The following is a 24332-nucleotide window of genomic DNA, read 5'->3' on the forward strand; positions in this document are numbered from 1 at the left end:
ACTAGAAATACAAAGAAGAGAAACATGTGAGCCACACACAAGAGAAAGGATAATTGACGGAGGCTTGACAGCAAGAGGGAGCAGAGCCTAGAATTAGCAGAAAAGGATTTGCAACCTATGCTCCAAGGGATCAGAGTAAATATACTCCCTAAACAAACAAATGGGAAACATCAGCAGAGAAAGAGAAATTATAGAAAACAACCGAATGAAAATTATAGAACTTAAATATCCACTTTTGGAATGACACATTTCACCAGATGGTCAATAGAGTTATAGAAAATAACAAATGCTAAATGATGTTGCAAAATACCAGAGTCCCCCAGGTAGTGTGGTGAGGGTTGTATAGGTGGGGAGGTAAAGGGATCTTTTCTTGAGGAGAAGGGTAGAGGAGGTGAGCAGGGAAGAATTAGCATGTTGTGGGGGGGTGTCTCAGTAAAGGAAAATAGTTCGTATTTTTGTCTACAGATAAAAGGTGAGTTGTGTGGGACTGATTAATAAAGCAGGGAAAACAGGACAATAATGATTAATGGAATGAAAACATACAAAGGAAGACCAAAATTAACCAGAGGAAGAAGTGAAATTAGTAACAGCTCTATCAAACTCACAAAAATAGGGTAAAAGACCTTAAATAAAAAGTCCTTAATATAAATAATAACATATAATATTGCAATATTGTGATATAACAATATGGTATACAGTGTATGTAATATTATTTAACATTATATATTAAATATAATAAGTATAGAATAAGATAGAAGGAATATAATAAAATATAACAATGTGAAATATGAATGAACTGAATCAACCCATTAAAACACAAAGGCCGGGGGGGGGGGGGCAGGCACCTGGGTAGCTCAGTCGGTTAAGCATCCGATTTCTGACTCAAGTCATGATCTCTCAGTCTGTGAGGTCGGGTTCTGTGCTGACAGTTCAGAGCCTGGAGCCTGCCTCGGATTCTGGGTCTCCCTCTCTCTGTCCCTCCCCTGCTCACGCTCTGGCTCTCTCTCAAAAATAAATGAACATTAAAAAAAAATGTTGTAAAGTAAAAATTGGAACCTCTCTTTACTCCCGTCAGACAGGCAAAACTAAAAGGAAACATAAGGCCTATTACTTTCTGGTTGGGCAAGTGGGAGGTACTGTTTTCACATATCGCCATAGGATGGTTAAGTGTTATAGCACCCGAACAATGCAATGTTTTTGGAAAGCAGTCTGGCAACATCCCTTACAATTAAAATTTCAAATACTCTTCAACCCAGGAGTTCCCCTTCTGGGAGTTTGTCCCATGGATCAATTGATAAGGACCCATGATCACGGATGCTTACTAAGGCATAGGGGCGCCTCGGTGGCTCAGTGGGTTAGGCATCCTGCTTCAGCTTAGGTCATGATCTCATGGCTTGGGAGTTACAGCTCCGCATCGGGCCCGCTTTGGATCCTCTGTCCCCCTCTCTCTCTGCCCCTCCCCTGCTCATGCTCTCTCTCTCTCTCAACAATGAATGAACAATTAAAAAAAAAAAAAAAAAGCATGGTCCATAGTGACCAAGATCAGGAAACAAAAGGAATGCCCATCATTGGCATTATTATAAATGCTTAAGCAAATTTATTGAAATATATTTGCAAGCAATGCTTAAAGTCAATGTATTAGATACAGTTAATAATTTTGATGAGTTACATTAGTACCTGTGTGTCTGGAAAATGTTGCTAATTATACTTACACATTTTATAGTCAGCTGAGAACTTGCAGCACTTGAAATTCCTCTTGTGCCCCCCCAAATCCTTTGGATACTTCAAGATCCTAAGAATGAAGAAAGTGACATAATGGTAGTAACATCCATCTGGAGAAGTTAGCACATATAAATAGCAACTGAGAAGAATAAATACAGAGAAAAATGCTCACCTTTGTCTGGCAATATTTATCAGGGTTTAAGAAGTTTGGGAGAATTCAAAATTCTGCCATGCCTGTGGAAATATTTCACTATTTGGTGTGGCGGGGGGAATTTATTTTTTGTTCTTGGTGACTCAATACAGGTCTCAATTCAGGTCATGATCTCACGAGTTCGAGCCCCATGTCGGGCTCTGTGCTGACAGCTCTGAGCCTGGGGCCTGCTTCGGATTCTGTGTCTCTGTCTCTCTCTGCTCCTCCCCCCCTTCCCCTGCTCTCTCTCAAAAATAAACCTTAAAAAAATGTTTTTTTGAGTTGAACTTTTCCAGTATTATTTTTGCTCTAAATTGCTTCCCAACCAAACTGGATTTTTCCAAATCTCACTCCCTAGTACCTTGCTATATAGCTTCATGCAGAGGTCTCCAAATTATTTTACTTCTGTTTTCATGTGTGTTCAAACCTTGATATGTAAGCCCTAGCTACTTTTATGATTACCACATACCCCCTTGAGGACATCTACATTACAGCAGGATTTATCTTTATACTTTTTTTAAAGTTTGTTTATCTTGAGAGAGACAAAGACAGCCTGATCAGGGGAGGGGCAGAGAGAGGGACAGAGAGGGCATCCCTAGCAGGCTCCGCACTGCTAACGTAGAGCCAGACGTGGGGCTCGAACTCATGAAACTGTGAGATCACGACCTGAGCTGAAACCAAGAGCTGGTCACTCAACAAACTGAGCCACCCAGGTGCCCCAGTAGGATTTATCTTTCAAAAATACTTTCCACTAACAAATGATCATACTTTAGATTTAATCAAATTATTAGCATTATTGTTCACCACTTACCTTCTGCTTTCTTGAGATGTCCATATTGATTCCATTGTTTCTTCTCTGGATTATTTGTAGCTTTTTTATCTTTTTTAATAAAAAGACAATAATTTACTTTCTAAAAATCTACATGTCAGAACTCATATTTTGCTCGAACATCTGTTTGACGACTTAGTTGACCCTACTGGCTTCTATCATTCAGTGTTTCAGGTAAGTCTGATGTCAGTTCTGATTTTCTTCCAGATTGTAAGCATCTGAGACCTAATTTTTTTTATTTTTGCTTTTCATTTATTCTCATAATTCCCCACATTTTGGGGGGGGGGGCGCCTGGGTAGCTCAGTTGGTTGAGCGTCCAACTCTTGATTTTGGCTCAGGTCATGGTTGAGTGACCAACTCTTGGTTTCAGCTCAGGTCGTGATCTCACAGTTTCATGAGTTTGAGCCCCACGTCTGGCTCTACGTTAGCAGTGCGGAGCCTGCTAGGGATGCCCTCTCTGTCCCTCTCTCTGCCCCTCCCCTGATCAGGCTGTCTTTGTCTCTCTCAAGATAAACTAACTTAAAAAAAAGTATAAAGAAAGATAAATCCTGCTGTAATGTAGATGTCCTCTCCCTGAGTTGTGGGATTGAGCCCCGCACTGGGCTCTGTGCTGAGTGTGGAGCCTGCTTAAGATTCTCTGTTTCCCTCTGCTCCCCTAGCCCCCACACATGCTCTCTCTCTCTCTTTCTCAAATTAAAAAAAAAAAAAAATTCCCGTATTTTCTTAACTGGGATTGTGGCTTCACCAAATCCTCCTAGAATTTCTCCTAAGATATTGTTCTATGTATTTTGCTGCTAGGTTGTATTGTGTGAACATGTTCATTATACTTTGTCTTGGTGGAACAGACCTTTTTTGGTAATCCTCTTCCGCTGGTTGTTGATCTCAGGTCTTGGATCTTCCTTCAGCTCAGGGAAAAATTCTCGTCGTATTTTGGGGGCACTGTCTCCCCAATGCTCAACCCCCACTTTCTTCTCTCCTTTTGGATGCCTGGATACTGCCTTCCCTGAAACCATAGCGGTCAGTTGGCGTGGACCCCAGAGTCAAATGACCTGGTTTAAAACCTGCCACTTCCCACTCGCAATCTCTCCGAGTCTTAGTTCCTTCCTGTAAGATGAAGATAGTAGTAAGTGCTGACAAGGGAGGCAGAGACACACGGTTTTTGTTATCCTCCCAGAATTTGAAAATTGAAGGTAAAGCATGAGACTTTTTAAGAGATTTCTGCTTGTAGCCTTGCATGTGATAAGCGATGCCTCTCCCCGTAAGAGGCGTGTGGGCGGGTTCCGGTGGGGAAATTCGGCAGCCTGAGACAGAAGGAGCTGGAGCAGTGTCCGGAGACCGGTGCCCAGCCTCGGGTAGCTGGTGGCCCTGGGGAGGGAGCCTTCATGCCCTGGGCTAGTCTGCCAAGGTGAGGGGAGAACTTCCAACGTCTGCTTGTTTTAAAGTTTGGTTTTGATTTTTTTTTTTTTTTGAGAACGAATGCATTTGCACTGTCCATGTAGGATAAGCAAGCAAAAAGGTTCCCCTTCAGTGGCTTTTTATTCAGTGGTCTAACTGTAAAGATGGGGCAAGTTAAAATTTAAGTAAGATCTAAGGGGATTTCGAAGAGATAGTTTCTGTTACGATAATTTTACTTGATGAAATAAAAATCTCAAGAAACTTGCCTATTGGGGCACATGGGTGGGTCAGTCGGTTAAGCATCCAACTCTTGATCTCGGCTCAAGTCATGATCTCGAAGTTTGTGGGTTCGAGCCCTGCGTCGGGCTACACGTGCTGATGGTGCGGAGCCTGCTTGGGATTGTCTCTCCTTCTCTCTGCCCCTCCCCCACTTGTGCGCGCGCGCGCGCGCTCTCTCTCTCTCTCTCTCCCAATAAATAAACTCAAAAAAAAAAAAAAAGAGAGAGAACCTTACCTACTGATGCCTATTATCTAGCCACCCACCTTCCAGAAATTTTAAACAGCGCTAACGACTCCTTGCTACGAGCTTATGCAGTACAAATTTACAAGAATTAGATTTCTCAGAGGCTCTCCAGTTGTGGGCCATTGTAGTGAAGTCATGTCAGGTGGTTCACTTCTGGGAAACAGTACATTGTTGTGGACTTTGCTCGTTTTGATGCAAAAGGGCAGAACAAAATGGACGTTTTAAATATGATCACACCATCTTTTTTATTTTTAAAATATTTATTTCTCTAAGAGAGAGAGAACACACACACCAGCATGTGGGGGAGAGGGAGAGGGAGAGAGAGAATCCCAAGCAGGCTTCGTATTCAGCGCAGAGTCTGAGACCTTGGGATCACGACCTGAGCCGAAATCAAGAGTCAGGCGCTCAACTGACTGAGCCACCCAGGAGCCCCGAAAGAGTATTTCTTTAAAAAAACATGTCCTAATTATTAAGATAGTTGATGGCCCCGCAGCCAACACCAACAAATGTGTGTTAATTATTTGCTACGTGCAGGGAAATGTGTGAACAGAGTTTCGCCCTCAAGTGCTCAGGAGAGTTAAAACATGTACACATCCCTGAGAAGACCTCATTGCTGTGGTAAGTGTTCATAGGGAAAATAAGTTACCTTTCAGTGGGTGAGACCAGGGAAGGTGTGGAATGGGGGTGCAGCATGGCTGAGATTTTGGCATGTGGGATTCCTGAGCAGCAGCAGAAGGAGGCATTCTGGGGACGGAGAAGAGGACAGGTGAAGGCAAAGGGTTGGAGGAGCACAGGGAACAGTGAGTCACTTCACATGACAAGGAGAGAAGGCGGAGGGGAGGCAATGGGCAGACACTGCTAAGAATGGATGAGAATTGGGGCGCCTGGGTGGCTCAGTTGGTTGAGTGTCTGACTTCGGCTCAAGTCATGATCTCATGGTTTGTGAGTTCAAGCCCCACATCGGGCTTTGTGCTGATAGCTCAGAGCCTGGAGCCTGCATCCAATTCTGTGTCTCTGGCTCTCTCTGCCCCTCCCCTGCTCACACTCTGTCTCTCTCTCTCCCTCTTAAAAATAGATAAATATTAAAAAAAAAAAAAAAAGAATGGATGAGAATTTCCAGGGTCCACTGGTACTAGCCTGATGCTCTGTTAGTAAAGGTACAATTTAAAAGCAAATACGGAAATATCATATGAAAGAATTTACAACAGAAAATACAATATGTAGCCCTTTACTCCTGCAGTAGGTAATTTAATTTAGAAAACCGGGGATGAGTTGAACTAATCTGCCTGGAGGCTTGAAACAATAAGGTCTTTGAGATGTTTAAAAGGGTGTGTATCTGTTACAGCCACTGAGGCCACTAATTCTGGGGTGGGAAAAGTTGACATACCTTGAAATCTTAAATAGGGCAAGGCTTAGGCCATTAACCCACTTACACAATGAACATTCCTAGGGCATGAAAGTCTGGTTCTAGGAGCCTTCCTAGAAATGTCATCAGGGGTGTGTCAATGTTAATATTAGATCAATTATGTATTTTTAGAAACATCATTCCAGTAAGACTACTGAATGCACTGGCAATACTTTGAAAGCCCCCCACCACCCCCAAGATTAAAGTTCCCCAGTTACAAATAGAGTAAACCAAAAGTTAAACCTTTGCAAAAATTCTAACAGGAAATAGAAAACTCCATAGCTTATGGGAGTTGTGACTCTCGTCCCCTCTGAACCCCTTGACTGAGGTGGTATTATAAATGGACTCTTGCCTGCTTTCAGAAAAGATTCAACTCACAAGTATTTCCACTCGTGCATGTATAATAAATATTGGTCTACATTTCAAGCATGCTTCTACGGAGGAAAGCAGAGTTAGCCCGTTGATGTTTTGTAAAACCTTGCTCATTAGGAGAAAACCCTTTTCATTGGCAATAACGGGAGCCAAAACAACAGCACAGAAAAGGAGATTCTGACAACTCCTTTATGTGTACGATCTCCACTATGCACCGTGTTCTTCTGTGTGTGTGATTCTTCTCTAAAGCATTCAGAACCTGGGAATTTACGTTCTCTGGCAGAGCACTGTCATCAGAGATCGAAAGACTTCTACTTCTTTCCAGGTAAAACTAGCACCTCTAAAGAATGACAGCTGACTCTAGTTGTATTAGCCAGGGTTCTCCAGAGAAACCAATTGGACGTGTATATAAATATAAATATAAATATAAATATAAATATAAATATAAATATAAATATTATAAACATAAACATAAATGTAAATATAAATAATATAAATATAAACATAAACATATAAATATAAAAGAAATTGGCTCACGTGATCACGGAATTGACAAGCCCGAAATGTGCAGGGCAGGGCAGCAGGCTGGAGACCCAGAGAAGTGTTGCTGTTGCAGCCCGAGTCTGAAGGCAGTCGGGGGGCAGAATTCCCTCTTGCTGGGGAACCTCGAGTCTCTTCTCCTGAAGGCCTTCAACTGATTGGATGAGGCCCACCCACCTTATGGAGGGTAGTCTGTTTTAAAGTGAGCTGATTATAGATGCTAATGACATCTAAAAAATACCCCCACAACAACATCTTGTCTGAGTACCACGGCCCGGCCATGTTGGTGCATAGAATTAACCATCACACTGGCCAAGAGTCAAACACCTTCTGAGTAGAAAAATGCATTATTGACCTCTGTGTTCAAAGAACGCAGTGAAGTCAAGACATCCTGGATTTTTTGTTTGTTTGGTTTTAGTTTTAGGCTGAAATTGCCAATTTTTGACAACTTTTGATCTGCAAAAAAGGGTAACTGGGTATGGCTCAATACAGTTTTTAGGCTTTCCCCAACTGCAGTGATGCTGCCATCATCAGTCGGAGGCTTGATCAGGAAATCACCTTCTTTTTATAAAGCTGATTTCTTTGGAATACCCCTAGGACTTAGCACAAAGTGGTGACTTTTGCTGAAGAGATGTCTGATTAAAGAAAAGTGACAGCAGACCTCAAGCTGTCTACAGCCAGACTGAACCTCTGCCTCTCCTGGATGGGAAACCCTTGGTATGAACTTTTGCATTTAACGATAACACAAATGAAAAAGTCTTTTAACCCCATTGGGTCTAGGAAGCAATGAACAAACTGCGTTTCTAATGACTTTTCCATTAGGGAGATTATACCTTGAGTGAATTAATCCCAAACATACTTTTTCTAAGCCTTTGTAACTAAGGAAAGCATTGTTTTGATCGACAGTCCTTGAAATATTTCATATGCACGAATTTAAATAAGAATGTCTTGAGCATTAACGTTAAGAGTTAACAAAGAAACGCTTTTAGATCTTCTGGAATGAAGTATGGGAAAGGAGGAGGTGAGCCTTAAATCGGGAGAGCCAAAGGTATAAAGAGGGAGTTTTCCTCTCACACTGAAAGAGGTGCTGGGGGATCCGTGACAAATTATTTCTACAACTGGTTCTGCTCAGATTACTCACTGAATCTTCCGACCATTTCTCTCTTTCTGAAGCTGCATTACTGTTTAACCGATGACTTTTAGATGAAGCGGTGTGTGCGTTTTGGTCCAGTTAACCGTCACGGGAGGGTTTTCAGCAAAATTTTAGACGAAGAGCCCCCAGGGAACCTCCAAAAGGATAACTTACCGGAACCGGCCGACACTTCGTGTGAAAGGAATGCTTAAGGCCAATCTTATGTCACGGGAACAAGAACCATTATGGGTTTATACATTCTAATGGCCTTTTGGGAATTCTTTTTTCTGGACTCTCACCTGGATTAAAGTTTTGATGCATGATATTTCGACTGTTTTTTATTTACAGTTTCTATCCTTCCTTGAAAGGTACAAAAGTTTTCCAACAAAACAAAAGAACCCCTGGAACTTTACATTTCCTTTCAACAACCAAGCATTGTCCTCCAGCCAGCTACTAGCACCTTATGTTAACCCCAGGAGAAAATCTTTAAAATTCAAAGTGAAGAAAAGGAGTTTTACCCAATAGAAGTTGATCCTCTATTAAAACTTCAGGAAGGGCTACATTATCTAAAGCCATTCTAGAATTTTATTCATATATTCTGTGGAGTTCACATATCTTTTTCTTACAGCAAACATCACACTGTAGGCCACAAAAAGCTGCAGTACTATTGTTTAATTAGCAGCAAAGTAATATTTTATATCTGGGTAACTGGACAATAAATAGCCTGCTTCTTTGGATGTGGATGTTTAAAATGTATCAGTGCAGCTTCATAATGTGATTGCTATTTTACAGAGCTTATACACACACAAAAAATACGATCGTTGTCTATATTTTATACAAATACAACAGTAGTTTGTGAATACATTTTAAGTACACGATATACATGATAAGCCACTTGATTTCCCCATATCACAGAAGAGCGATTTTTAAATGCAAGAAAAATATACAAAAATTCAGCCTGGAATGCAGATTTTTCTGGTCTATTCTGACTCACACCTTTATCATTAGAACATCTTGAGAGTACTAGTCCAAACACTTTCTCGTCAGCTAAAAGTACAATTTCAGCAGTCCAGCTTATGCTCAGGCATGATGCAATCCATTTCCTAGTGGATTCCCAGTTTTTGTTAAATTCAAAGGGCTGTTAGTAACCTACAGCATGTTCTTCACTCCACACCGTATTACGAAGCCCACTTTTCACTTTGAGTAATAGTCACCTCGCAGACAAAAGCTGGGTTTGTTCCGGTAACATTTGCACGTCCCAGATTTCCTTTTGCAAGTGCACGCGAATACATTGTGGTGGGTGCTGTAAAAGTCTGTTCATGACAAATTGAGTCACAGTATAAAAATATATTGTACACCTTTACGCCTAATGGAGTCCTCTTGTTTTCCTATGGATACAAAAATATGACTGAACGAGACAGAGAAGTTTGTAGCACCATGAAGAGTTGTATCCCAAGTTCCATTAGCAGCATGACCCAACATAATACCGAAGGAGTGTTTCTGAGAAGATAAACATTCATTCTGGTTCGTCTGTACCACTGAAGCTTATACAAGGAAGTGTTTCATACATTAGCAATGGTTCTTGTCATTTCTAGAGCTAGAGCACTTATCAAAAGACACTGCCTTTCCATCCTCAGAGGGCTGATAATGCAGAAGGGCCTAAGGGGGATGAGGGCCTACGTGTGCCTTTACCAATGCTGGTGGCATCGGTCTGCTCTACGTGATCGAAAGGGCGCCCTGGAGGGTTCTTAGCACAAAACTACACAACACGACTCGCGTGGATCTAGGTGATCACAGCAAGACTATCTGTGGTGTAGGCATGGCTGCTGACACCCTGCGAGAAAAAGAAGACAGAGTCAACTGAGGCACTACTCGTCAGAGACAACAGTCTGCCATTGCTAATGACGAATGCTCGCCATTTAGAAGATCTCCTCCAATGTCACGTGGATCTCAGTAGGCTAGAAGCAACTTGGGTGAACTGGTATTCTTTAATTTACATACTGGGAAGACAGTGTGTTTTGAGACACGTAAACCTTGTAAAAAAATAAACCATTGTAAAACCTTATGAAAAGACACACACTGATTCTGTGCAATATAGCAAATTGATAAGAAAACACTGTAAAAATGTACCTGTTTAAAATACCATCTACCATTTTTGAACACAAAGCATTATATATCAAAGGCCTACATATATATCATCTAATGGCACTTGAAACAAATTATAATAAGTCTTAAAATAAAAGGCATAACCTATAAGAAAGTTTCTGTAAAGGTTTAGATTCGTTTTGAAAGTGCTATATCTTGTAATATGTGTAGTATAGAGGTTGACCAAGCTCTATTTTTTTTTAAAAAAAAATATTGGCCTATATACGTGTATTGCTTACTAGATGAACGATCCTGAATTATGTACTCTTTTAACATTCATTATTAGCTTAATAAAGCAGTCAGCTCTGGCTCATGTTTCAGTCAGTATATGGTTTTTAAAAACCGCTACTGTCCCAATTAACACAATATATCACTATATTCCACAAATGACTAATAAAGCACAAGCAACAAACAGGCAGAAATACACAGCTTGGAAGAAACACGAAATGAAATGAAAAAGTTGCACAAAGAGTGATGTGTGATCAGTCAGGACGACCGGAGTTTTGCAAACTGCACTCGGTAACAGGAGTTTAAAATGTGAATTGTAACAGTGACCACTTTACTATGAAGATGATATTTGCATACATCAGTGGATAATATTGCTTACGGTGCCAAGACCCTTCCGCACTCGTGCTTTTGTGTCTGCGGATCGAATCTGTACACACGTGTGGAAGTTCAAACTGAATGAGGTTCAATATCTTGTCTGAGGTCCAAATTCTAAGAAACTGAATTATTTTTACGTTTTTACTTAATCCCTTTTTTTGTTTTTTCTTTTTTTAAACCAAGCAAAGGCACTACTAGAAATTTCAAGGGTGAGGCTTCTGGCCACGGGGAGAGTGAAAAACAGCATTGGCAATCATTATTTTTAACACATCCAGGTGATGGAAAAACACATGTCCACTTTTCTTTTTCTAGGAAAAAAGAGCCAGTTCTGTGTTGCATCCTTGTTAGACCATTGTGCAATTAAAGTAAATGAGGCTGCCTCGTGTTTAACAGAAATTCTCTCCAAAAGGGTCTGGTGACCAGTAGAGTCAATGTGAGAAACAAAAGAGCTGAAAGTCCCTCTTCCTCGGAAGCGTTATTTCAAGTCTGTGAGGCAGCGACAGGCAGAGAGGGGTGTTCACGTGAATATTAAGACTCTACAATTCTAACCCAGGTGCCCTGAAAGAAATGCCTCCGTGTATCTGAATTCCGTGCAGGGCGAGAATTAGGCTAAAAAGATATACACGCATATGGTGCCATTCCCCATTTCCAAAATGCTTTGCTGCATAAATCCTGGTACTCCCTTTTTAATCGTTTATGAGCAGTGAAATACAGCCTACCAAGGCCAGCGTCTCAGGTCATTAATTTGACTTCTCCTGAAGCAAATTTTAGACAAAGTAGTGCTTCCACACTTGTATTTGTGACGTTTACTTAAAAATAGGTTTTCTATTTATTTGTGCTCTGTCACCAATTTCTTTTTCCTTTTTTTTTTTTTAATGGTGATTAAAGCAATATTGAACACTAATCATTCAACTAATGATTTAAGTAAGCAATCTGTTTCATAGAAACTAAAGGAAGCAGTAATAAAGCAGAGCTAAAAGCCTACTTTCAGAGCAAATAGTCTCCTAATCAAAAGCTTAGGAGCAGTTTGAAAAAAATTTTAAATGTATTTCCTTATTAACATATATAATTTTAATGCCTTTGGAACACACTTTTTATAAAATGTAATTTTTTAATAATAAAATTTAAATACATAAGTATAAAAACTACTGCTCCTAGAATTTAAAAAAAAAATAGGAGCATGATAAAGTATCAGGAGCCAAAGCTCCCTTAAGAGAGCAACTCTGGTTCTATGAAGTGCGATATATGTGTGTGTGTATAATATATATAGTGAAACCCCCCCCTTTACATTATTACAATTTACATTTTTCCACAAATTATACTACTCCCAAATATTTTAAATAACGTATTATATTCCGTAATCTGCACTCATGTTTAGAAATTCTGGGTAAACATCGCAATCTGCAGTGATAATCGGCCCTGTGAATGAAAAAAAGAAGCTTCCGTACAGGGCTAATGAGTACTCAGAAATATTTTTCTTCTCTTTTTCTTTCTTTCTTTTTTTTTTTTTTTTCAAGAGATATACACTCTTCTATAAACCTTCCCCCTCCTACCCACCCCAACAGACAGGGTCCCCAAATAAGGTGTTAGCAAGTGCTTAATAGATATGTTTCTTAGGCGGATGTCCCAGCTAACACTTAGAAGAATATAATGTGACCTTCGGAAGGATGCTGGTGGTTGTCTACTAGGAGGAAAGCCCATAAGAACTGCTGCGTCCAGGGAACACACTCTTCTGGATCGTCGCTTTCACGTTAAGTAAGAGTGACGTAAGCGATATGCTTTGACTTTATGCCTCAAGAGGCTAGTTTCCAACCCTGGCAACGAGGGACATGATCCCTAGACAGGTTCCCGAGCCGAACCAAGTGCTTTACATCACACATCTGCCTTCTTAGCAGTCTATCTATCACGCCATCCAAGAAGAGACGGTCCGCTCTGGGATAAACACACCTAACACCTGTGTTCCACAATGGCTCTCGATTCTGGGCTAACTGTGGACCGACATTTTAAAATAGAACTGCTGACTGCACTTGACCCCACCCTTTGGCCACGAAAGGCGGAAAGGATTAAGGAGCCCAGAGATCGATCCATACACTGACTCTGAAGAGTCCCATGCCGTAACGTGACTAGCACTATTCAATCGGAAAGAGAGCAACTTTGAAACGTGGCAAAAAATATCCTGTGCACTGATTTAAGGCCAACTACTGAGTAACATGGAATGCTGTGTCACCTTCCCAGGAGTCTTTTTTTGCTATAAATACTGGTGCTTTGTGTTTAGGTTTCGTTTTCCTTACGTGTGCATAATAAAGACAGCAAAATATCTGAGCCAGACAATAGCAAAGTCTTCAAAATATACTGACCTGAAATTATGGTATAGCTAAAGAAACATCTATCATCTCCCCAAACTGGATTCTTAATTCATTTGAAACATTTGCTTATGAATCCATTTAGAGACTAGTAAGAATTTAAAAATTCTCAGGTTATTCACATACATTTTAGAAAATTTACATCCTATTGCAAAACTCTTTAACGAGCCAAATGTCAAAAGGCAGAGCCATGGTTATTGGACAGAACTGGACATTCTGAGATCTAAAAGTAATTTGAACGTGGGACTCGTAAGACTTTACCGCTACTGATAATAATGGCTTCCCTAGAGGAAAAACCGTCTTAAAACAGGACAATTGGCAGTGAGCGTGGACAAAATACCCAGGTAAACAGAACTGAACGCAAACAGTTCTGAAGCTCGCTTACAAAAGCTTGTTTCTATGTCATACTGGCTTAATGAAAATCGGTACTGTACAAAAGCAGAAATGTTTATGCTGTTTTAACGTAGGCACTAAAATACAAACGGTCACCTAAGGCAGGGCTACACACAGATTTCTGCGTTCGGTCCACGTCGTGGACTCCTACTGGAAAGCCTGATGGAAACGCGGGAGCGTGGTGCTCGTGCTAAAGCTGCTCGTGAACGCTGCGGACAGTGAGTGCAGGGAGCCGAGACCTATAGTGTTTGCGGGATCCTGAAGATCCTGGGTCTGGGGGGGCAGCTGAGACACAGAAGAATGCGCTTCCTCTTGGGAATAGCTCATTCCGAGGCTCCCCACCGACAGAGGATTATAGGGAGGGCCGTTTAAGGGTATGAAATTAAACAGCTGGGAAAAATCCAAGGCTGGTGTGTTTAGGGGGTCGCTGATGGAAATCGAGCTTTTTGACAGGGACAGGTCCCCTGCGCCATCATCTAGGGAGCCGATCTGAGGATCCAGCCCCAGTTTAGATGATGATGCCTGGGACTCCTGGGATGAGGCGGGCACGCCGCCTTGCAGCTCCATCACGTAACTCTCAATTTCCCCCTTTAGTGGCTGTTCTTTTTCAGGAATCGAAATCGCGTATGAGGTAGAACCGAAGGGGTATTTGAAAGAAAGGTGGTGAGAAGGGTGGACAGCGTCCATATCTATCGGGCACGTCATTCCCAAAGGTAAAGTTGTGATCATCTGGTGGGCGGGTCCCGAGCTCTGCATGGACTGAAACGGAGTGTTGTAGAGGTTTAACTGCAAAGTGTTTGTGAATGGCTTTGACAACAGTTCACTGGAAGGTAAGGACATCACCGGAAGGAGCTCGTCTTTGATAGGCACGGACACGTTGCAGGTGAATGGATCGAGAAAGTCCACCGGTTCCGTCTTGACCTTCAGAAGTTCTTGGTTGTGACTCTTCTTCATGTGGCGAGTCAGGTGATCCTTCCGCCCAAATCTCTGTGCACAGTACTGACAGAGGAAGTCCTTTCTTCCAGTGTGCACCACCATGTGTCTCCGGACGTCCTTCCGGGTGTAGAAGCGGCGGTCGCAGTGCTCACACTGGTGCTTCTTCTCCTTGACCCCGCCGGACGACTTGCCCGCGTGAGACTTGAGGTGCTCAAGCAGCACTCCGGTGCTTTCGAACGTCTGCAGGCAGACCTTGCAGGTGAGGTCACCGCTGGTGGCGGCGTGCAGGGCCAGGTGACGTTTGAAGCCGAGCTTGGTGTTGTAGTTCTTGCCACACTCTTCACACTTAAACGTCTCTTTGTTAGGGTCGTGCGTGTGCAGGTGGTTCTTCAGGTGGTCTTTCCGGTGGAACATTTTCTCACAATAATTACACTTGTGGGTTTTCTCAGGAGAATGAGTGGCCATGTGCCTTTGAACACAGACATATTCTGTAAGTACCACGACACAAGTGCTACGGATTCACTTTTCAAACGGAAGCTACGCTACTACGCTACGCCAGAAACTCCCTGATTACGGACGCGTCTTAACTTAGCATGCGCCACAAGGACAGTCGCTACCCCTCGGCTCTGCAGGACTCGAGCCGTTTAAGTTGCCACGTTAGTTTCTGCCGGCCTCTAGCTACGACTACGAAAGCCAATGAGCGAGCCTGAACATACTCACGTAAAACGTCCGTACCCTTTTCTGGCAATTTCTTTGTACGCACGGAAATTCTACTCTCATTAAGCATTGCATTTACAAAAAAATCCAACGACACTAACACGTAAAAGTATGTGGCTCAGAACGCTAAAACTAGCCCACGTCTAATCTACGTAACATTTCCTCTCTGCAAAGCGGCTAGAGAATGTGTATACAGATATATACGTTTACAACGGCTTCAAATGGCCAACATAATAGAAAATATAATCTGAAAGACAAATAGAGTTTAATACCTTTGTAATTTGTACTTAGAAACAAAGGCCTTGGTGCAGTCTTGTTGTATGCACTTGTAGGGCCTCTCTCCTGTGTGAGAGTAGGAGTGAACCTTTAATTTCTCAACACTGTTAAAGGCCTTGTCACACAGTTGGCAAGGGAAGTTTTTTCTTGGTTTGGTTTCACCACGCTTACGTTTCCCTGAAGGGACTTTCTGGGTATCTCTTACTTCTGACAAATCACCAGGAATGACAGTGGCCATCGCAGCCTAAAGCAGGCCTTCTTGTTGGACACTTGGGAACTGCCCAACTCCACTAAATGATTTAGCTTTAGGTGGCTTCTCAAGTTTCATGTGGTCGTAAAAGAAAGCAAAAAGGGACTGGAAAAAAAAAATAAGAAACAACTAGTTTGTAACTAAATTTAATTTTTAAAAATTTTACTTGCTATGTGATGCTTTTGAATTCAAAAAGGAACCATAAAATGGATTCAGCTGGTCTAATGTAATATCTGTAGGTTTCTTTATATTCGCAAAACACATCTTAACGCATTGCTCAGAATGAACAGTTCACGCACCCCCCTGAAATTCTACCTGACAAATGATCATACGTAGGGAAAGCAGTAGTGATTCCAGGAACTCTCAGGAAGCGTCAAAACATGACACTAAAAGTGGCATTATTAAGCCTCAATTTTGACAAGGGATTAGACAACAGAAATCTAAGAGCATAAAAAGGTTTCTGCAAATGTTTTTACCGTGGAAAAAACCCCTTTAGCCTGGGCAAGCCAACTCTGGGCAGACTCCGTGTTACAGAAAAACACAGATAAGCAACGGGAAACTCTTATAGGCACCCTGTGAGCCATTTAGTTCACGGAGGAAGTGCTTAATGCAGACACAGGAGGCCTGAGAGAGTTGAAGGCACCACCCAGGGTGGAGATTTGCTCTCCATTATCACACACAGAAGGATTTCCGAGTCAAGAGGAGAAATGGCTTCTCTTCTTGAAACCAGAGTATCTGATGAAGTTATACTGAGGCGAGTGAGGATCACGGCTCCTGATCATTCGGGGGGAAGAAAGATTGGGTTGAGGTACTTCTTCCTCGCCTTCTTGCACATCACAGAAAAGGATTCTGTTCATCGGGCACCCTGAGGTTAGTGGATGAGCCCGAGTCATCAGGCCTCTCCAAGAGTTGAGGGCATCAGTCTTTGGCACACCTGTGACCCGTGGGTGGCACACCAGTGAGACTTTTGGCTTGGAGCACAATACCTGTGCGAGGACGCATCATTGTGGCGGTGTTTCGGGTAAAAGGTGTGTCAGAGCTTCGGTTCGTTATGGGTGCTGTGAGGAAGGATGAAGTGTACGTATTGCATGGCAAAGAGTAGGTCTACTTAAAAAACTTTTTTAAACTGATTGAAAGCTTTGAAAATTCATGGGCAAGACACAGTGAGTATTACCAACTGTATTTCTCAGAGTAAGGAACCAAGTCCCCAAAGATCCACCTGATATAAAAAGAGTTAAAGGATCCCTCCAGGTTCCTGAGTGCCAGTCTAACAACTCACTTCTAAGGGACACAGAAGTGATGAGACCTACAACCTCTTTTAAAAGATACCTGCTTTTTAAAGTGAAAACTGAACGTCGCTAAATGAGTGTTATCAAGTACTGCTCACTTGGACTTCTCATGCTATGATGTATTTCAAAAAACAATGAAAGCCCATTTCTTTATACCCCTTGGGTTTTGCCATCAGACTCGTTTGCCCTTACGGGCTGGATGTAGAATACGGACTCCTGCAGAGTCCAGTTATATTTGGGCAGGGGCTCTAGACTGAATCTAATTTCTGTGAAGCGAAGTGCATACTGGACTAGATCCCACTGTATTTGAAGGGGGAGGCTGTCCCTAAACAGGCAAAACAGGGCAATTATTCACTCATTGGCTAAAAAGTAAAGCCTGTGGGTAAGTTAACCAGTGTGTGCTTCACGTATACTTTCTTCGTCAGCAGGAAGACACAAGCAAGGCCTTCCTTCAAGCTGTGCAAACTGTCTGCATGCCTTCTGCTGTTTAAAAGTGACATTAACACAGTCAACACAGGTGACATTACTGATGCTACCACAATACGCTCTCCCCGTTTTAGAGTTTCCTCATCTCAGGGACTTGTTCTTTTCTGGTTATATCCTCATTCAAGAGACAGCTTCTCTCTCTCTCTCCCTCTCCCCCTCTCGCCCTCTCTTTCTCTTTCTGTCTCTCAGAAAGATCTACACAGCTGTTTTGCTGTGACCAGCAATGACACTGTAAATTGGTAGAAAGCACTGTGCCAATGCAGGACAAGACAGCAATTCTGACCACTTCATTTCCTAACATCATGCTTCCATGCACTTATTTAGAGCACTGTGGGAAACAAGCTGATAAATGTTTCGACTGTAAAATCAACACGGAATGCTAAGTATCTGAGGCCCTGTTTATAACTAATATCTGAAAATATTTCAAAGACTGGTCATATTTGTCACTGTTGTGTTTAGAGATCCAAGCATAAGGGGCAGAGAATTTCAGTTGAGAAAAAAATGGCAGCTTCTAATAAAAAAAAAAAAAAAAAAAAGGTATTAGAAGTAAACCATGAAACACTATACAGACATGGATTATATTCAAGTTGGTGATACTCAATATGGAATAACAAGTGAACTTCATCATCTTTGGATGTACATACTGAGCAATGAAGAACTGGAGATTTCAAATATTACACGTTTCTAAGACCAGCTGAAGTTTTTTCATGGCTAATAATATCTTTTCATCTCAACATATTACAAAAGTCAAATTACTTACAGGTGCATTTAAAACGATAGGATAATACAAGGTTGTGGGTTCGACATGGAATAAAAGCCCACCTTCATAATATGCATATCAATCTAATGCTTTAAAGAGACATGCACAGAATGGCAGTGATTCTTGTTCAGTGCCTACCTGGTGACAGGTGGAAAGAGCCTCAGACCTTGATCTCAGCCAGTTCCATTGACTCTTCGTGGAAGAGAGCGGAATCCAGTCCTTCCCATTTTGGCCAATCTATGAAACAAAACATAAGAGTGGACTACACTCTAAATGGGACCGGCACGTAAGTGATAGAAAATAAAGAATGAGAGAATTGCAATTTCATGGCACATGCTTACATTCCATACTCTGCTGATAAGTCATGCATTAATTTTCACCAGTTGCAAATTTGTATTAGTTCTAAGCACGTTTACATGACCAAATAAATGCAGAAACAAAAAGTAAGGTGGTATTACCTACATAAATGGCATTGTGTGATGCTGAATGACTCCCCACTTCTTTCCCAAATTCAATTTAATTTTTTAAGTCTAACTTGCCTACTGAGAGAAATGGATGTTAGAGTCGCTCTTTGTAAACCGAACCGATCAGCATTTCATTGAGCTTAATAATAGTACGGAAGAGACGAACTCAGTGCGTCTGGAACCTCACCACAGGACAGCAGACTCCTGAAGCCAGCACCTTGTGTGCCCACAGTGCACACACTCATGGGCTTCTCGGAGCTACACTTCGGTCACCTGCAACACCTGCCAGTTTATTTCTCGGAATGCTGCGCAGGATGGCTGAAATGTAGCGATAACTCTGTGCTCTTTGGATTTCAAAAGCATGCAAGGGAAGTTATACACAGGTGTGCTGCGGAGGCATCAGGAACGGAGCGTCGCTGGGTTTTAAAAGGTCACTGTCGAAAGATCTTCAAAGTATCTTTACAAAATGCCTATTAGCATGATCTTCAGTAAACTGAGGACATGCGCAGGAAACAAATCTGTTAATAATTCTCGATGGTACAAGTCAATGCGAAAAGAATGGTCAAGAGGCGGAGAAAAAACTAGGATTCTCTACTGGAGCGACTACAGGGCACAGAGAGGTTAATAAACTCTGAATATTTTAAAGGCGAATGTTCAGAAATCGTGACTGTAAGAACACGAGAGGGGCGACAGAAATCAAGTAGTTAAAATATAGTCGTGAAAGGATTCCCTAATGACAAGTTAAGTGAAAATAATTTTACTTAACGTTCCAAACACAAATCTAATTAATTTCCCCTGAAATCAAATTGTCGTACTTTTAAAAATTTGTTGTGTAAATAAAATATTGACTAGAGGACATTCCAGCATCATTACAAGACTACTAAAAGTACATTTGAAAGCAGCATTATTCTCATAGTTTAAAAAATAAGAAAAATAAAAACTGTGACTAATAAAAGATATTTAAAAAGTTAAAGCGAAAGCTCCATTCTTTTGGAAAGCACAGGACATGCATAAATGGAAGAACTGAATTCTGCACATCAAAATTGCAAAATAATAAAATTAACTTTGTAAATACTTACTTGCCCAGGGCACATACTGAGGTTTTGGTAGGGTAGTTAAGCACATGAAAGCCTGTTTTGTATATTATGTTATTTCAATAATATAAATACCTTACAAGTGCAGAGTGTTTTCATCTCTATGATCTCCCTGGGACTCAGTGGACCTGAGAGGTGGATTTATCATCACTGCCATTTTAGGGGGAGAGGCCCAAAGAAGCTGAATAGCCTGACAGCACCTATGTGGTCAAGAGGTGGCAGAAGCCCTAAAATTCCTTTTTCGCTCTTATAGGCCTGCGTTCTAGGAGGAGGACGGGTTGGCAAACGAGTTTGCAAGTGGATAAATCCTGTGGTGCCACTTAAAAGACAAGACCAGGGAACAGTGCCGTTCCCCCGATCGGAGCTGCCGGTACGATCCCCCCCCAAGGAAACAAATACAAGACTTTGCTTCTTTTAATAAAGGCAGTTTGCGAAGTAAATTTTAAGTAATTGCAGCAACGGTTAGAATAACAACAGCATACCTATCTGGGTGGATGGTGGTTTGGGTAGGAAAAAAGTGTAAAAACCAAAGTGGGCCAGTAAACAATACATTCGTGTAGTTTTCCTGACCAGGAGAAATTTCGCTGCATTTCAAGTAGATGCATAAAAATTTCACGGATGCTTCCTCTTCAATGTCATTTATAATAAAAATCCTTTAGAGTTGAAGTATTTCAACAGTTTAAAATCTGAATCTTGATGTGAAATGTTACTATTTCAAAATATTACGTATTTTACAGTCTGAAATAAAATCATAAAGCCATCATTTTCATTCATTTTATCACAAAACATAATTCTAAAGTCACAGTTAATTTCCTTAAATTCAGTCTATTTTGGGCTCTTATGAATGACCAAATAATTTCAAAGGGCTGCTAATTATTTCCTCAAACAAAGGAAACCAGCAGCTGGTTAGACTTCATTATTATTGAGCTTGATAAACTAAGCATTAAAAAATATACAGTTCGCATTTATGTAACCCTAACGAAAACGTCAACTCAAGTTACTTCTGGGTTCTTTTTTACGGGAACAGGAACAACTTTTAAAAAGTATTGTAACTACCGTTCTGAAAAGTCTGCAACAAAATGTGTACTCCTATCTTTCTTTTTTGTGCGTCAAAGAGCGGTTACCATGTTCTTCAGAGGATTACAATTCTCCTTTGCCTTGATCTAAGAATTGGGAAGCCAGGTAGAAAATGTACATCTACCCGTTTCAAATAGAAACTAACACCTCAGAATGCCCTTCCAGTTTTTGCTGGTGTTAAGAACGCACGTTTTTTTTCTAGGGCAACTTGCACACATAAAAACAATGTATGTTTTTATGAATGTATTTAGATGTTTGTATTTTATGAATGTATTTAGATGAATGTATTTTAGAATGTATGTTTTACATTCTAAAACAGTGACTCACACGGAAACATAACAAGCAAAAATGAATCATACATCAGAGGGTCTACTAAAACAAATTCCTCTGGGGACGCCGGCCTAAGAACAGCCCTGTACTGAAACTTTCTGTGCTTTTAAATTCCACAGTTCTGATTGTCATTTGTCTAACAGCTGTGAATTTTTACAACACTTACCTGCATCAATACTTCTTTCGTATTTAAGTTAAAGGTCAAACATGTACTTTGATAGTTAAGGGCAAATGCCATCGATAATCAAAGCTGTGTTTATTCTCCCATGTGTTAATCATAAAACACCATTAGTAAACAATGCAGAAAACGTCAACATTTGCTTCAAACATGTCTTTCATATAGATAGGTAGCTTGCAAAAGGAAACTTACCAATAGTTAATACTTTAACTGACAAGTACAAAACACAACAGAACTTTGAAGAATGTGGAAGAAATTAACAAGATCACATAACCGAGGACCAATTTTGAAGTAAGGGCGATGGCATACTCAGAACGCTTTTTTGATTGTGAATGTAATGTGGAAATTTTTACGGCATTCAATTTCTGTAAGTCTGTAAAATCTCTTATTAATGAATAATAAAAGGAAAAATATTATCTTGCAACTACAAAGACCTAAGCCTATTAAAAATTGATGGTGGGGCAGGAGCTGTGTCAGTGTTATTCATTGCTGTTTCTCATAAAAGTAAACATTTTTTTGAATGAATGAAAATAATTAAAGCAGGGCACGTGCCTTCCAGCGTCAAAACGGACTTACAGGCTTGCTCGATCACCGGAACAGACATAGGACAGAATATACGTTATCTATGTTCAAGTAAAAAATTATATAGTACAGTTACAATTTGGTCCAATAAACTAAATAAGCCACTAGAAAGGGAGACACGGCCAAGAGCTGGGATGGCACCTGACCCGCCCGAGTTGTGAGCACTCAAATAACAAGCCTCATACTCAAAATACTTAAAATTACTGTACTTATTTTCCCGGAGAAATCATAGTTAACTAAAATAGTAAAAATAAGGCTGCCTGTTTTGAATAATGGTACTTGATGTTTTCAACTTTGAAGCAATCCATTAAAATGTAGTTCTAACATAACCCTTTTGAAACTTACCATAAAATTTAGCTTTACTGATAGGTAGAGGGCCTTATATTTAAAAATCAAATAATAGAAGCCAAAAGAGAAGTGAAGGGAAAAAGCAGACCTATTTGTTTTTAAGGCCCAACGGGAAAAACTCAACCAATTCCAAAGTGGAACCAACACACTCCAACATCGGTTCTCTCTCTGTACAATGAGGATGTTCCTTTTTGGGGCACCTTGAACCTGGGTATGGCTGTTTATTACATTTTCTAGAGTATCCAGCAAGGAGGAACAGACAATCTGATGAAGATGGAATATCCAAGTAAATTTTATCTTCCAATTCTGAAATGTTTTCATTGGTTATTGATTTTATAGAACATAAATGTCATGTTAAAATTTTTTTTTTCTCTTTTAAAAGCTCTCTTTTAATGATCCATAACTTAGAAGTTAGCATTTCATTTCAACTAGTACGTGGAGGATTCTTCCCCCGAGACTGTATATTCTCATCCAAATAAAAAACTAATGGGGCGCCTGGGTGGCTCAGTCAGTTGAGCGTCCGACTTCGGCTCAGGTCATGATCTCACGGCTCGTGGGTTCGAGCCCCGCATCGGGCTCTGTGCTGACAGCTCGGAGCCTGGAGCCTGCTTTGGATTCTGTGTCTCCCTGTCTCTGCCTCTCCCCTCTTTCTCTCATTGTCCCTTTCTCTCTCAAATGTAAATACACATTAAAAAAAATGGGGCGCCTGGGTGGCGCAGTCGGTTAAGCGTCCGACTTCAGCCAGGTCACGATCTCGCGGTCCGGGAGTTCGAGCCCCGCGTCGGGCTCTGGGCTGATGGCTCAGAGCCTGGAGCCTGTTTCCGATTCTGTGTCTCCCTCTCTCTCTGCCCCTCCCCGGTTCATGCTGTGTCTCTCTCTGTCCCAAAAATAAATAAATGTTGAAAAAAAAAAATTAAAAAAAAAAAAAAGAACCTGCTTAAAAAAAAGCAAATAAAAAAATACACATGGGTGGGATACCAGGTATTTCCATTTTCTTCACAAAGGGCAATTTTAGTCAGTATTTGCAAACAGGAAATGAGAGGGCAATTGTGCACAAGGGAATCAATGGTGCCTGAGAAAGAGCGAAGAATCGCAATTGCATCTGAATGCAAAGATTGCTTAATCAAAACTTTAACTGTTCTTAGAGGTTTTCCTGGCTTTGTTTTTTTTGGCATGAAACATTTCCAGAATATCGGTGCTCTGGCTAGGTATAAAGTAGGTAGGTAACTCACAGGTCCGCTCCTTTGGAAAACTGCCTATCTCCCAACCTGTGAGGGGTTGTTGTTGTCATTCTTACGTTCCCGGGGCTACAACAAAAATGCTTGATATCAACTCTAAAAATGTTGACACTGATGGGCCCCCGACCTTTGGAGAACATGCCTCCATTCATTTATGGCTGCCTGCCTGACACTACTCAATGACAAACAGCATCCTCCGGGTTTTGGGTCTGAACTCTCCAAGCACTCGTACTGCATATGCCTAAAAGGCCAACGGGAAGGCAGAGACAGTACACATGAAAACTCATGTGACGAGAAAGCAAAAGTTTTTTGTAGTTACAAAAGCTCATGCAGAGAATTAGTTTGAGGCCATCTCAAAGTAAAGTGCACTTTAAAGACAGGCTTGTGCTATGGGATACAAAGAGGTATAAGTGTTAAGTGTGTGTGCAACATCTTGAGCCGCACTAAACTGTCTCAGGAAGATAGCCCACATCCAGGTAAGGCTCTATGTGTGTCATGACTCCCTAAGTTATGCCCATGTGGCCGTCCAGACAGGACACCACCAGTCTGGAAACAGCCGCTTCTATATATTCCTATATAGTTGAGTAAATAGTATCAGGTCTAGGCAGAATGGTCAGGTCAGGGTGGCCACTCCCTCCTCCACCTCCAGAGGGCAGGTGCACCGCCCCGGCCATGGCAATGAGAAGAGACTTGAT

General features: G+C 41.2%; 1 protein-coding gene across 7 annotated transcripts in view; it reads right to left on the bottom strand.

The window, feature by feature from the left end:
* Positions 1–8563: 8563 nt before the first annotated feature.
* PLAG1 (PLAG1 zinc finger) overlaps positions 8564–24332 on the bottom strand; it is a 51139-nt gene continuing 35370 nt past the window's right edge. For 3 of the 7 annotated variants that reach the window (XM_047842469.1, XM_047842467.1, XM_047842468.1), the window contains 3 exons: positions 18465–18563; positions 15538–15896; positions 8564–15017 (listed from right to left, as the gene is read on the bottom strand). In XM_047842469.1, the coding sequence (XP_047698425.1) occupies positions 13760–15017; positions 15538–15779 (1500 nt within the window). In that variant the 5' untranslated portion in view covers positions 15780–15896; positions 18465–18563 and the 3' untranslated portion in view covers positions 8564–13759. Of the gene's footprint in view, positions 15018–15537; positions 15897–16777; positions 16850–18464; positions 20534–23852; positions 23863–24332 lie in introns of those variants that run through there. The other 4 variants (XM_047842474.1, XM_047842470.1, XM_047842472.1 and 1 more) reach the window with 4 other exon arrangements.

This window comes from Prionailurus viverrinus, chromosome F2 (genome assembly GCF_022837055.1).
Source record: "Prionailurus viverrinus isolate Anna chromosome F2, UM_Priviv_1.0, whole genome shotgun sequence".
Lineage (NCBI taxonomy): Eukaryota > Metazoa > Chordata > Mammalia > Carnivora > Felidae > Prionailurus > Prionailurus viverrinus.